General features: G+C 44.3%; 1 protein-coding gene across 1 annotated transcript in view; it reads left to right on the top strand.

Annotated features, from left to right (window-relative positions):
• os9 (OS9 endoplasmic reticulum lectin) overlaps nucleotides 1–14197 on the top strand; it is a 113823-nt gene that overhangs the window by 27024 nt on the left and 72602 nt on the right. Inside the window, 1 exon segment of the mRNA XM_039749597.1 lies at nucleotides 11263–11445. Coding sequence (XP_039605531.1) covers nucleotides 11263–11445 — 183 coding nt within the window.

The following is a 14197-nucleotide window of genomic DNA, read 5'->3' as shown; positions in this document are numbered from 1 at the left end:
TAATGTGCCCAGGTAAAGCACAACTCCGCTGACCCGTAGCCAGTGAACTGAACGCTCTCCGTATGTGAGAACTTGCTGGAAGAAAGATGTAGCACTCTAGAACTGTGTGCCCACGTGTATCTGAGAGCTGGTCGAGACAAAAGAAAACTTCTCATCAGTGACTGTCAAAACTGAGCAGCAATAGCATCCTATAATAAGCAGGTGGGGGATAAGTATTTGATCCCCTGCTAAATTTTTAACTTTGCTTACTTGCATACATTGCATACAAAGAAATGAACAGTCACTCATTTTTATGGTAGTTTCATCTTCTTCTTCTTTTGGCTGCTCCCATTAGGGGTTGCTACAATGGATCATCTTCTTCCATATCTTCCTGTCCTCGTCATCTTGTTCTGTCACACCCATCACCTGCATGTCCTCTCTCACCACATCCATAAACCTTCTCTTCGGCCTTCCTCTCCTCTTCCCTGGCAGCTCTATCCTTAGCATCCTTCTCCCAATATACTCGGCATGTCTCCTCTGCACAGGTCCAAACCAACGCAATCTCACCTCTCTGACTTTGTCTCCCAACCATCCCACCTGAGCTGACCCTCTAATTGTCATCATTTCTAATCCTGTCCATCCTCGTCACACCCAGTACAAATCTTAACCTCTTTAACTCTGCCACCTCCAGCCCATATCACATAGCTGGTCTCACTACCGTCCTGTAGACCTTCCCTTTCACTCTTGCCGATACCCGTCTGTCAACCAAAAATCCAGAACGAACACGTTACGTAAAAGTTATAAAAAATTGATTTGCCGGTCATTGAGTGAAATAAGGATTTGATCCCCTACAACCCAGCCAGAATTCTGGCTTCCACAGATTGCCTGTGTGCCCACGTGGCATAAAGATTACAATCAATCAATCAATCAATCAATTCCAGATCCTCCACATCTCAATTCATGATTTGTTTAAAGCACACCTGTCCACAGAATCCATTTCTTCCATTGAGCTGTCAAAGGACGGCAGGGACAAGGCTGGAATGGGCTACAAGACCATCGGCAGGAAGCTCGTTGAGAAGATGACAACTGTTGGTGAGATTATTTGGAAATGGAAGAAACTGAAAATGACAAATTGCCCTCGGTCTGGAGCTCTATGCAAGATCTCCCCTCATGGGGTGGAGAGGAGGAGGAGTAGGAGGAGGAGGATGATAAAGGTGAAGGATCAGCCCAAAAGCTTGTTAATGATCTGAAGGTAGTTGGTACCACCAGAGTCACCACGAACACCATTGGTAACGCACTAGGCCAGGATGTTCACTGGCAAACTTAAGACAGGCTTGTACAGTACCTGTGCCGCCTTGAGCAGGAGGACCTTGTGTGCGCTGCGAGATTTCAATCCATTACAGCGTATTGTGTTGTTACCAATGGTGTCCGTGGTGACTGTGGTGGTCCCAACTGCCTTCAGATCATTAACAAGCTCCCCCCGTGTAGTTTTGGGCTAATCCCTCACCTTTCATCATCCTCCTCACCACCCCATGAAGCGAGATCTTTCATGGAGTTCCAGATGGAGGGCAGATAGTCAGTCATTTTATGTTTCTTCCATTTCTGAATGCTCGCACCAAGCTTCTTGTTGATGGTCTTGTCGCCCATTCCAGCTTTGTCCCTGACATCCTTTGACAGCTCTTTGGTGTTGCCTGTGGTGGTGGAGAGGTTGGAATGGAAGAAATTGATTCTGTGGATGGATGTGTATTCAACAGGGTGTGTTAGCTCCCTTAGAATGAGTTCTTTTGTAATTTGCGTGTCATTACCCGAAACTATATAAATATAATATAAAAAGGCGATACCCCTCTCTTAGTGATGCGGCGGTAAGAAATCACATTGGAGAAATAACTTTGCTTTCTTTAATGACGGCTTACGCTGCATGACAGACAAAGGAAGCTGACTGACAGATAACATCATCTGATTCCACTGCAGCAGTGAAAATGGCCAGCTCTACACATCGGGCCCCCACTCCCGAACCGGGTTCTTGTCATGGCTTCCTTTGTCATCAAAGAATACTAAGTGGCTTCTCCTATGTGATCACTAAAGGAGGGGTATCACCTTTTTATATTATATCTATCTAGTTTTCGGGTTATGTAACATGCTGCAATTACAAAAGAACTCATTCCAAGGGAGCTAGCACCCCCTGCTGGATACAAGGTGTGCTTTTTACACATCACGAGTTGAGATCGGGAGTATCTGTGATTACTGGATTGTAATCTTTATGCCACGTGGACACACAGCCGATCTGTGGAAGCCAGAAATCTGGCTGGGTTGTAGGGGATCAAATACTAACTGCATTTCTCTCAATGACATGCAAATCAATTGATAACTTTTATGTAATTTTTTTTTTTCTGGGTTTTTGGTTGATATTCTGTGTCTCTCCATTAAAATGAAACTACCATAAACATTAGAGACTCTTCATTTCTTTGTCAGTGTGCAATTTTTAATTTACAAATTCAGCAGGGGATCAAATACTTATTTCCCCCCACTGTAGGAGCTTCTTTCTTCCAGGACACAACCATACATTCCTTCTTCTTTGCAATTTCCTTCTAAGATATCCAAAAGAGACTTGCCACTACAGACTTTTTACTTTAATAACGGCCGCACTACAGACTTTTTACTTTCCAAGTAAACTTAATAATGTTTTATGATTTATGTAAAAATTTACAGATTACACATTAAAACAGAGTATGATATATCTGACAATATTCAATTTACTCGTCTACATATGTAAAAAAAATGTCTACGAAACGTCATATAGGACAAAAAACCGGTACCTGTTTTTCAGATATTTCATTCTGGACACAAATAAGTGCTTCCGAAAAGAACGAGAATGTTCCTGGCCAGTTCTCGTAGTTGTGGGTATTCTACTGCTGATTTCCACGTATCCAGCAGGTCTCTTTCTTCCGTAAACTTTTTCACAAGCTGCTCATTGTTCTTCAACTCTACTAGCTCCATTTGTAGATGTAACGGTGCACTCTCTGTCTCCACAAGATGAGGAGAAGCAACGAGTCTTATTGTTGCTGAAATCTTTTCGAAATCTTGAAAACGGTTAGCGAATTCCTGCAACAGCCCGTCTAAAGTGCCCGAAAAACGGACAGTAGGAATTTGGTCAGGCTTTACTTCTTTGCTGTCAATCAGAGCCGTCACTGGAGTCCAGAGACCCTACACCTGCACGGTCGCCATTACGTACACTTTTATATACCGTCCACGGCCGCCAAAGTCCTTGCCCACGGCCGCATGCGGCCGTACGGCCGCAGGTTGCGCACAGCTGCATTAAATGGTTCATTAATGCCAACCCAGGGAAGACGCAGGTCTGTACCTTCTATCTTAACAACAGATCAGCAAACCCAACTGTAGAGATCTGATAGAACAACGAAGTATTGAAGAACACCAAACCTCCTGTTTACTCACCCTGTACAGGTCTGTGTCTCGCTCGCTCTCTCAAAGAACATGTTCTTAAAGTCAAAAAGAAGATCCATCCATTATCCAACCCGTTTTATCCTAACTACAGGGTCACGGGGGGGTCTGCTGGAGACAATCCCAGCCAACACAGGGCACAAGGCAGGAAACAAACCCCAGACAGGGCACCAGCCCACCGCAGAGCACACACACCCTCACACCAAGCACACACTAGGGACAGTTAGGAGTGCCAATGCACCTAACCTGCATGTCTTTGGACTGTGGGAGGAAACCGGAGTACCCGGAGGAAACCCACAGGGAGAACATGCAAACGCCACACAGAGAGGACCCGGGAGGCGAACCCGGGTCTCCTAACTGCAAGGCAGCAGCACTACCCCCCAAAAAGAAGATATCCCCGAGAAACACATCCTGGGGAGCAGACTCTAAGACCCTCCGATCAACGGCCATGGGACTCTGTTATTCAGCTGCAGAGTATTGCACACCAGTGTCAGCTAGGTCAACCCATGCCAACAAAGTTGACCCTGAGCCAAATAGTGAATGCAGAATCATCGTGGGCACATTGCGAAGAACTTGCCTTCCTGCTTTATGCAGGCTGGCTTGGCTTGTACCTCCCCATATACGACGAGAAACCAGTTCAAGAGTAGAAAGGTTCAAGAAACCGATGGACTCCAGACACCCATTCCACCAGCACCACCACCACCAGGAAGTAAATCGCCAACTACCTTCTCTCGTTGGTGCTTCGCCACAGTGGAACTCCTCAATCCAAAGCAGTCCACGACACAGGCTCGAGAGGTGGCGAGAGACTCACCGTAGCCCTCTACCTACACCTCAAGAGCATCTGCCCTCTCTAGGAAAAACTGGGTCAAAGGTGGGCAAAACAAGGGACAGCCTATTTAGATGGGGCCTCATAACAAGCGCTGAGTGCCCCTGTGGTGACCCCACCCAAACAATGGACCACATTCTCCGTGAATGTTCTTGAGGCCCTACGTGTACCGATGAAGACCTTAAGGATGCTAATGACTCCACACTTGCCTGGATACGGCTATGGCGTGATAAGATCTGATGATGAATTGATCCTTGGCCCTCTTCTTTCTCACCTCCACTAGACATTTGGTTAACAATTTTCTGCAGCTTTTCCTCTGATTCAGCAATTGGATCCACATCATCCCAAGTTATTAAGGTTCACGTCTCCAGCAGTTCTTCAGTCTCTCTTAAGATCTTCTCACTGTACTAATTAAACAAACCTGGTGAGAAAGCTCATCCTTATTTATCCATATGTGGCAATTGGTGCCACGGCCCACCTGCCAAGTTGTTTGCCTGCCTATGGTAGTCATCCCTGATGGAGGATCGCAGGAATCATGAGAAAGAGGGGTCCTTTCATCGGATTAGCTGGCCCAGCACTGTGTTTTTTTTTTTGGGAGTTTTTCCTTATCTTCTTAGAGACTCAAGGCTGGGGGGCTGTCAAGAGGCAGGGCCTGTTAAAGCCCATTGCGGCACTTCCTGTGTGATTTTTGGGCTACACAACAAATAAACTGCATTGTAAACTGTATTGTATTTAACTCCCTTTCTTAAGTAGAATAAAAGTGCCAGCCATATTTCCACGTCTAAACTGTGGCAGGTTTGATTTTTAATAAAGGTTACCGATCAATATCCAGCCATTCGAGCATGTTGAGTAGGTCCTCGTATTTCATGCCTTTTAAAAGCCTTTGTCATAGTTGTTAAGGTTTCTTTTTCATTTCAATTATACTTTCTGAGATCTTCCTTAAAATAAAGGTGGCAGTTCAGGTTCTACTATTTTTAACAAAACCGCATTGAAATTGTCGTGATAGGTGTGTAATTACCAGCTCAGTATGTTGGTTTGGAGGACTTTGTGTGTAGTTTGGAAATGTGCTTAAAAAAAAGAAATTTGTGCAGGCGCAATAAAATAAGTGAACCCCAAGTAGTGCCAGTCAGAACCCATGTAAATCCCTACAGAAGGGGGTGGTTAGATGGTTCTCCATTGGTGTCTGGCGCGTGCACCCCAGCAGCAGTACAAATGGTGCCCTTTTGTGTATATACCATGGGCTTTATGGAGCATGTGCACACTTCTACTCCGAGGTAATTGCGCACCATTCATATCATAAGAGTTTGATTACCTTTGGGGTCCCCTTGGTGTCCCTTAACCTGACGACGGCACCTTAGGAGGACACCTACGGCTATATCGCCTGATGAATTGACTGGCTCTGTCCCCAAGTTGCACTGGTTAAACCAAGTAGGGTAGTAGAGATCAGTGGAGATGCACCATACTGCTGAAAGTATTGGGGCGCCTGCCGTTATACACACACACATGAACTTTAATGACATCCCATAGGCTTTAATATGGAGTCGGCCCACGCTTTGCAGCCCTGACCGCTTCAGCTCTTATACACTCACCTAAAGGATTATTAGAAAGACCTGTTCAATTTCTCATGAATGCAATTATCTAATCAACCAATCACATGGCAGTTGCTTCAATGCATTTAGGGTTGTGGTCCTGGTCAAGACAATCTCCTGAACTCCAAACTGAATGTCAGAATGGCAAAGAAATGTGATTTAAGCAATTTGGAGCGTGGCATGGTTGTTGGTGCCAGACGGGCCGGTCTGAGTATTTCACAATCTGCTCAGTTACTGGGATTTTCACGCACAACCATTTCTGGGGTTTACAAAGAATGGTGTGAAAAGGGAAAAACATCCAGTATCGCGGCAGTCCTGTGGGCGAAAATGCCTTGTTGATGCTAGAGGTCAGAGGAGAATGGGCCGACTGATTCAAGCTGATAGAAGAGCAACTTTGACTGAAATAACCACTCGTTACAACCGAGGTATGCAGCAAAGCATTTGTGAAGCCACAACCTTGAGGCGGATGGGCTACAACAGCAGAAGACCCCACCGGGTACCACTCATCTCCACTACAAATAGGAAAAAGAGGCTACAATTTGCACGAGCTCACCAAAATTGGACAGTTGAAGACTGGAAAAATGTTGCCTGGTCTGATGAGTCTCGATTTCTGTTGAGACATTCAAATGGTGGAGTCAGAATTTGGCGTAAACAGAATGAGAACATGGATGCCTCATGCCTTGTTACCACTGTGCAGGCTGGTGGTGGTGGTGTAATGGTGTGGGGGATGTTTTCTTGGCACACTTTAGGCCCCTTAGTGCCAATTGGGCATCGTTTAAATGCCACGGGCTACCTGAGCATTGTTTCTGACCATGTCCATCCCTTCATGACCACCATGTACCCATCCTCTGATGGCTACTTCCAGCAGGATAATGCACCATGTCACAAAGCTCGAATCATTTCAAATTGGTTTCTTGAACATGACAATGAGTTCACTGTACTAAAATGGCCCCCACAGTCACCAGATCTCAACCCAATAGACCATCTTTGGGATGTTGTGGAACGGGAGCTTCGTGCCCTGGATGTGCATCCCACAAATCTCCATCAACTGCAAGATGCTATCCTATCAATATGGGCCAACATTTCTAAAGAATGCTTTCAGCACCTTGTTGAATCAATGCCACGTAGAATTAAGGCAGTTCTGAAGGCGAAAGGGGGTCAAACACCGTATTAGTATGGTGGTCCTAATAATTCATTAGGTGAGTGTAGGAAGGCTTTCCACAAGGTGTTTATGGGAATTTGTGACCAGGAGAGCATTGGCATTCATATTGGACGAGCAAGGCCTGGCTCGCTCGCAGTCTCCATTCCCAAAGGTGTTCTACCGGGTTGAGGTTAGGGCTCTGTGCAGCCCACCAAACTCGCTCCTTTATTGCTTTGTGCACTGGTGCCCGGTCATGTTGCTGTCCCCACAAAGTTTGCAGCGTTAAATTATCCAAAATAGCTTTGTATGTTGAAGCATTAAGAGTTCCTTTCACTGGAAGTAAGGGGCCAAGCCCAACCCCGCACCATAATTCCCCCTCTTAGCACACTTGGCCCAATGCAGTCAGGTCAGACCCGTTCTCCTGTCCAGACTCCTCCATCGGATTGTGTGATTCGTCACTCCAGAGGACACGTCTGCCCTGCTCGAGAGTCCAGTGGTGTCTGGTGGGCTTTACACTGCTGCATCTGATGCTTTGCATTGCACTTGGTGATGTCAGGCTTGGCTGCAGCTGCTCGGCCGTGGGGACCCATTCATTCCATGAAGCTCTCTCTATGCTGCCCTGTTCTTGAGCTTTTGGAGGTCTGTAGCTATTGATTCAGCAGAATGCACTCCTCAGCATGTGCTGTCCCTGCTCTGTGGCCCACCACTTGGTGGCTGTTATTACCAATTGCTTCCACTTTGTTATTATAACGCTAACCGTTGACTGCGGAATATTTAGGAGCAAGGAAATTCCATGAATGGACTTATGGCACAGGTAGCATCCTTTGATGGTACCAGGCCTGAATTCCATGAGAGCGACCCATTCTGTCACAAATGTTTGTAGAAGCCTTCTGTATGCCAAGGTGTTTGGTGGTATACACCTGTGGCCACAGCCGTGAGTGGAACACCTGAATTCAGTGATTTGGATGGGGGTCCCAATACTTTGGGCAATATAGTGTACCTTCAGGAAAGAGTTTGGGAGAGACTCTGATAACTAAAGATCATAAGGACCCTAAGGATTACTCCACAAAGCAAGTGTGACAGAAGGACATGGCCTTTGCCCGGCCGGGACCCTCCTTTGTGATGGAAGGACCTGGGGAGATGGCGTATTCAGAGCAATACCTCCGCCGGAACATAAGAGGGCAACCCCTCTGGCTCACAGCAGGACAATGAGTTTTGAGCTTTGAAGCTCAACTCTACTGGGGACCGTGATCACCGCCTGGGGGTGCCTGGACAGTTCCTGAGCCCTGGGTTGTAGCACTTCTGCCACACCCGGCAGAAAACCTTGATGCTTGTCAGGTCCTTATCTCGCTCTCTTTGATTCTATCAAAGCTAAGAACAGTAATATCAAAGCCTCAAATGGAGACATTAAAAATCACAATAATCAAGACATGGAAAAATCCAAAGCACGCATTATTTACGTGTTTAAACAAGACATTGCTGCTGTGGCTTCAATCTCTTCAGTGTGTTGCTGCTAGATTGTTAACCCGCTCTCCAGTATGTGGTCTCACATTACTCTGATTTTTTTATTTTTTTTTTTTTTTCTTTCTTCATCTTCCCTTTATTGGCTTCCAATGGAATTTAAAATCTGTTTTAAAATTGTAGTAATTACCTCTAGAGCTGTGCATGTTCAAACACCATGATATATTTCAGATTTGTTACAGCGCTATACTGCCAGTCGCCCACTGGAGTCCTCTAACCAGGGCTGCATTATTGGTCCACATACTCAGCTAAAGACTCGTGAGGATCACCAAGATGGTGGTATAGCCTTCCTTGTGCTTTATGGACACCTGATACACTCGACACATTGAAGAGGCACCTTTTTAGGCCTAGCGTATGGCTGTTGTGTTTTATGTTCATTTGTTGACATGTTAGTTTAATTTTATCTTTTATTGTTTGTAACTGTGTGTTTTGTTTTCCATGGTGTACAGTGCTTTGTAACTCTGTTTGTGAAAGGTGCTTCGTAAATAAATAAATAAATATAAACACCCCCAAAGATGAACTGGAGGGATAAAAATAGATAAAAAATGATTAAAGACGTCAAATTCATTGAAGAGTATGATAATTCTACGCATACCTAGATTTAATGGTAGGGCTAAATTGTAGTTACAAGAAGGCCTAATTAAAAGAAAAGTTGAGTTTTTAGGAGTTTCTTTAAATGATCCACAGTCTTAGCCTGTGTGGAATAAGGCGCTATATCAGCACCGACCCGACACAGACTGACATCGGAGGCACATCAAAAGGATAACAAACAGCTGTGGGGCGCATGTCACATGTCTGCCTCCGGGTGTGTGTGTACCTTACCTCCACTGTGCTAGAGAACGAGAGAACTACTTAAAAGATTTAGACTTTTCTTGAACATCCCGGTTGATTTTGTGACTTCTCTCATCGCACTAAGTATCAGAGTTCGCTTGCGGTACTGATTTTAATTTTCACGAATCTGAGAGAGACGCAGCAGGGCCCTCCTCACTCACGTGCCAGACTCTGGGCATTCCTTGCCTCTTCGTAGCTAGCAAACGAGACAACTACTTCACGGATTTAGATAATTATTTTTTTTCTTTTCTAGAATTTGCTTGAACATTCCGGTTGACTTTGCAACTTCTCTCGTTGCGCAAAGAATCACAGTTCGCTTGCAGGAGTGATTTAATCGCGCTAATCTGAGACGGAGGCTGCGTCGCGAGGTGAGGGGGGAAGCGTGACGTCAGGGGTGGGGAGCCGGGCAGGACCCTCCTCACGGTCCTGTTACACTACTACGTGGGCAGGGCCTGTCGGGGAGCGGCTAGTATTGATATAAAATATCAGTGAGGCCAGAACAGATCCTCATGGTACGCCTTACACCATATCAAAGTACCTCCAAACTTCAGTCAGCACAACTAACAAGGAATTTGTGCCTGTTAAATAAGGCCGAAGCCAACTTAAGACACTGCCAGAAAGGCCCACCCTTTGACTGAGGTGATTTATTACAACACTGTGGCCTGTGGTGTCCGGTCTAGTAGAACAAGAACAGATCTTGTAGCTGCGTTTTTTCCAAAGTTCAGCAGCTCTAACTCAAAAAAAAAAAATAAATAAATAAATAATGAGGTTCAGCAAAAGCCTGACACGCAGAAATGATTCCACAGACAAAATATATCTTCATTTTTAAAAGTTTAGTTACATTTCAAAGTAAAACCGTTCACATAAAAAAGAAAATTAAAATAGCAAAAAAAGGAAGAATTCTTGTTAAGAAAAGTTCTGTTCGAAGCTTAAATCGTGTTACATCTCAAATCGTTACTATTTACTTAACATTTCTGAACCATTACAAAATGGTCAGAAAACTGTAAGCTTATCCCATTTCTAAGTTGAAAATGAGTCTTTCAAGTCCCTGTGTACTGGCACCTGTTCTGAACACAGCAACTGAGCTATTATCACACTGTACCTCAGTTATAGCAAGAAGGGGCTAACTTTTACGGTCTTATAGGGGGAAAAGACCATACCATTAGCTATGACTATGAAAGAAATGATATTCAATTCAGATTAAGCAAACATTAACTCGTAACTTTCTAAGATTGGCTCTTATAGATCTGTTTCCTCTGTCGGCATTAATCACTTTAAGCAGTGCAGTCTCTAAAACCTGACTGAAACGTATCTCCTCCGCAGAGCTAGCGGTTGTCTGTCTTTAGCTCCTTGAGTTGCGACCGTTACTTTTGTAATCGGAAGGCCCACTGGTTGACGTGCAGCTTTGAGGATTGTAATGTCGCAGATCAAATTCCTTGGCAGAAGAGACAGGCCATGGTGGTGTCTAGCCTGAGACATGTTTACAACAATGCTGGGCCCCAGTGACATTCATTGTAAATAATCTTTGTCCAGGGCAGGATGTCCTGCCCAGAATGCTTATTAATGTCCCATGGGATTGCATCAGTGCAGAGATTTGGAGTTTTTTTTCCCCCCACCAAAGAGTAAACATTTCGTGATAAAGGAAGCCTTAGTTAGCATTTCTGATAATTTTAAATGGGCAAATTAGAGGCTGTGGGATTGGGACTAAATTGCCAAATACTGACGTCTGAAGTCTCCTCCGGGTAAGTGGCGACGTTAAGCCAAGTGGACAGCAACACAGGAGATGAGGTTGCATTTTTGTTGTTTTTACATGTGTGTCAGACGCTGCCCCCTGCTGAACGTTGTGCCCGGTGACAGTGAGCTCTTTTTCCGTCCTGAATACATCTAACTGCCTTCTTGTTTGTTTCTCCTCTCAGGCGCTGTCTGAAGATGTGCTGGTTGTGTCCTCGAAGTACAAGCAGCTGTACGAATGCAAGCTGCCTGCCCAGGCAAAGAAGTTTCAGCAGGACTCGTCTGCAGAGGACGACTCCGATGGCTACTCGGGCCTCGAGATATCTGAGCTACTGAAGCCCATGGATGGCGCACCCTGTCTGTTTAAGGTTAGCTTCTGATCAAAGAAATTTCCTGTTATACCTTGGCGCATGTTAGCTGCTCACTTTTTGTGCCTTCCATCCTAGTTTAGCGACAGGTATCATTAGTGCAGTTAGAAGAGTCAAACTTGCTAGTATCGGCAGATGACATCGGCACCTCTTTAGCTGTGAAGGAGGCGGTTAGGAGCACGCTCTGATACAGCGCACTGCCACACCCAACACACGACAAACCAACTCGGGATCCATATTAGAACCCGAGCGCAGCCATGCAACGAGTGGCACCTCAGCACCACACTACTTCAGATGAAGTGGAGCTAGTGGGAGAATTTTTACGGTGCTTTTAAAATCGAAGTTAGCTGGGTGATGCTTTGACTAAAACATGGCATGTCCTCTAGGACAGTGACCACCCCAAATGCAAGCCGGCCAACTTGATTTTGACTTTCTTGTATACGAAGTATAGAAGAAAGTATTAGAATATTCCAAAAATTTGACTTTGAGATTTTGATGAATCTTGACGTTTTAGACCCCCACGCGTACTAAAATGCCATTTTTGTTAACACGATAACTTGAGTACACTTTCACTACGGTCAACCAAATTCTGCATACTAGTATTTGGTACAAAACGTAGATTTCTATCAACTTTTGGGTTATTTCCATTAACCGGAAGTGGTATTTTACTTTTACTTTTTATTCATGCAGCTGCTGAGTTCAAGTTATTCAGCTTTTATAATAATTGTTCAATATATTATTGATTTGGTTTGATTTGTTGTTGATGGTTCTTTAATGTACATAATCCTTGTCTTGCAGTTTACTCCCCAAATATCCATCCCCATATCTGAGTATACGAGAGAGTCGAGGGGAGGAGACCACTCCCGATTTTTAATATGGGATTGCTCTGCCATTTCAGCATAATTGTACAAGAACAGTAAAGTGTTTTAGGATTGTGTTGGGACACACCAGTAGGACTTTATATAACCTGACATTCTGTTAGCCTTCTTAATGTCTTCTGAATTTCTTAGAACATCCGAAGAATCTAAACGAGAGCAGGCCATTCAGCCAACAAAGCTTGTCAATTCTATCCAATGAATTCCTCTTAAATGACATCAAGTTGAGTTTTGAAAGTCCCTAAAGTCCTTCTGCCCACCGCACTACTTGCTCTTATTCCAAGTGTCTGTAGTTCTCTGTGTGAAGTCAACCTTCCTGATGTTTGTGTGAAATTTCCCCTTCACAAGTTTCCAACTGTGTCCCCGTGTTCTTGATGACCTCATTTTAAAGTCATCGTCTTCATCCAGTGGACTAAACCTTTTCAGTCAGGTCTCCTCTTCATCTCCTTAAGGCTCAGCTCTTTTCATCTTCATAACTCGTCCCCTGTAGCCCCTCAGTCAGACTCATCACTCTTCTCAGGACTTTCTCCAGTGCTGCTGTGTCTTTATGGAGTCATAAACTGACCACAGGACTCCAGAAGAGGCCTCACCAGTGTGTTAAAAAGCCTGATCAGAACCTCCTGTGACTTTTACTCCACAAGTCAAGGCGCTATATAACCTAAGACTCAGTTAGCCTTCTTCATGGCTTCTGAACACTAACTGGCAGTTGATCATGTTGAGTCCACTACGACTCCTAAATCCTTTTCATAAGGTGGACTTTTGATTTTCAGACTTCCCTTTTGTGTATTCAAACCTCACATTTCTACTTCCTACATGTAGTGGGACGTTTATTAGATTAACATGTTGGCAGCATGGGCTAATACACAGCACTGCTATTAAAAAGATGAGAAGGATGCTGCAAATTCCAGCAACAGAATTGGAAAAGTGGGCACTTGTGGTGTTTGCTATAGTGTTACTGTTTAACTATACTGACGGATTAACCAAAAGTAATCAATAGAGATGTGTAAACTGAGGCCTGAACTTTGGTTCTGATGGGGTGTCTGCCTCCCATATGACATCAAATGGTGGGATTTCATAATAATAATACAGAGCAAGATGCAGAGGACAGGAAGAGATGGAAAAAGACGATCCGCTGTACCAACCTCTAACGGGAGCAGCCGAAAGAAGAAGGAAGAATAATGATAAATGTTATTTATATAGCACCTTTCCCATAGACCTAAGGTGACCTCAGCAAGGATTTTAATAAGAGTGAGATTAGTCCATAAACATTAGAAAAATGTAGTTATGAAATGGCCACTCGGCCCCACAAGTCTGCCAGTCCTGTCCGTTTAATTCTTCCAAAATAGCATCAAGTCGAGTTTTGAAGGTCCTTAATTTCCTACTGTCCCCCACACTACTTGGTCACGTGTTCCATGTATCTGTTTTTCCTTATGTGAGAATAAACCTACACATTTTTGTCTGAAATGTACCCATAAAATGTTTCCCCTGTGTTCTTGATGAACTCATTTTAAAGTCCCCGTCATGATCTGCTGGTCGAATGCCCTTTTGTAATTTGAAATGCTTCAGTCATGCATGTCACCTCTTAAAGGATAAGTTTCTTATTTCTTCACAAACATGGCATGCGTGTGTTTTGTGCGGGCAAGATATAATTTTTTTTTTTTTATTTATAGAAAGTGCTTCTGTTTAGAACACAATTTCACGTGGCAAATGGATACATGTCATGTTTGTGAAGGAACAGCACTGACTTGAAAAATACCAAATTTTTATCTCTTTTTGGTTAAACTGTAAAGGCTCAGCTCTTTTAATCTTCATAACTCACACCCTGTAGCCCCTCAATCAGCCTCGCCGCTCTCCTCTGGACCTTCTCCAGTGCTGCT

Source organism: Polypterus senegalus, chromosome 3 (genome assembly GCF_016835505.1).
Source record: "Polypterus senegalus isolate Bchr_013 chromosome 3, ASM1683550v1, whole genome shotgun sequence".
NCBI lineage: Eukaryota > Metazoa > Chordata > Cladistia > Polypteriformes > Polypteridae > Polypterus > Polypterus senegalus.
This window is presented reverse-complemented; position numbering and strand designations above follow the sequence as displayed.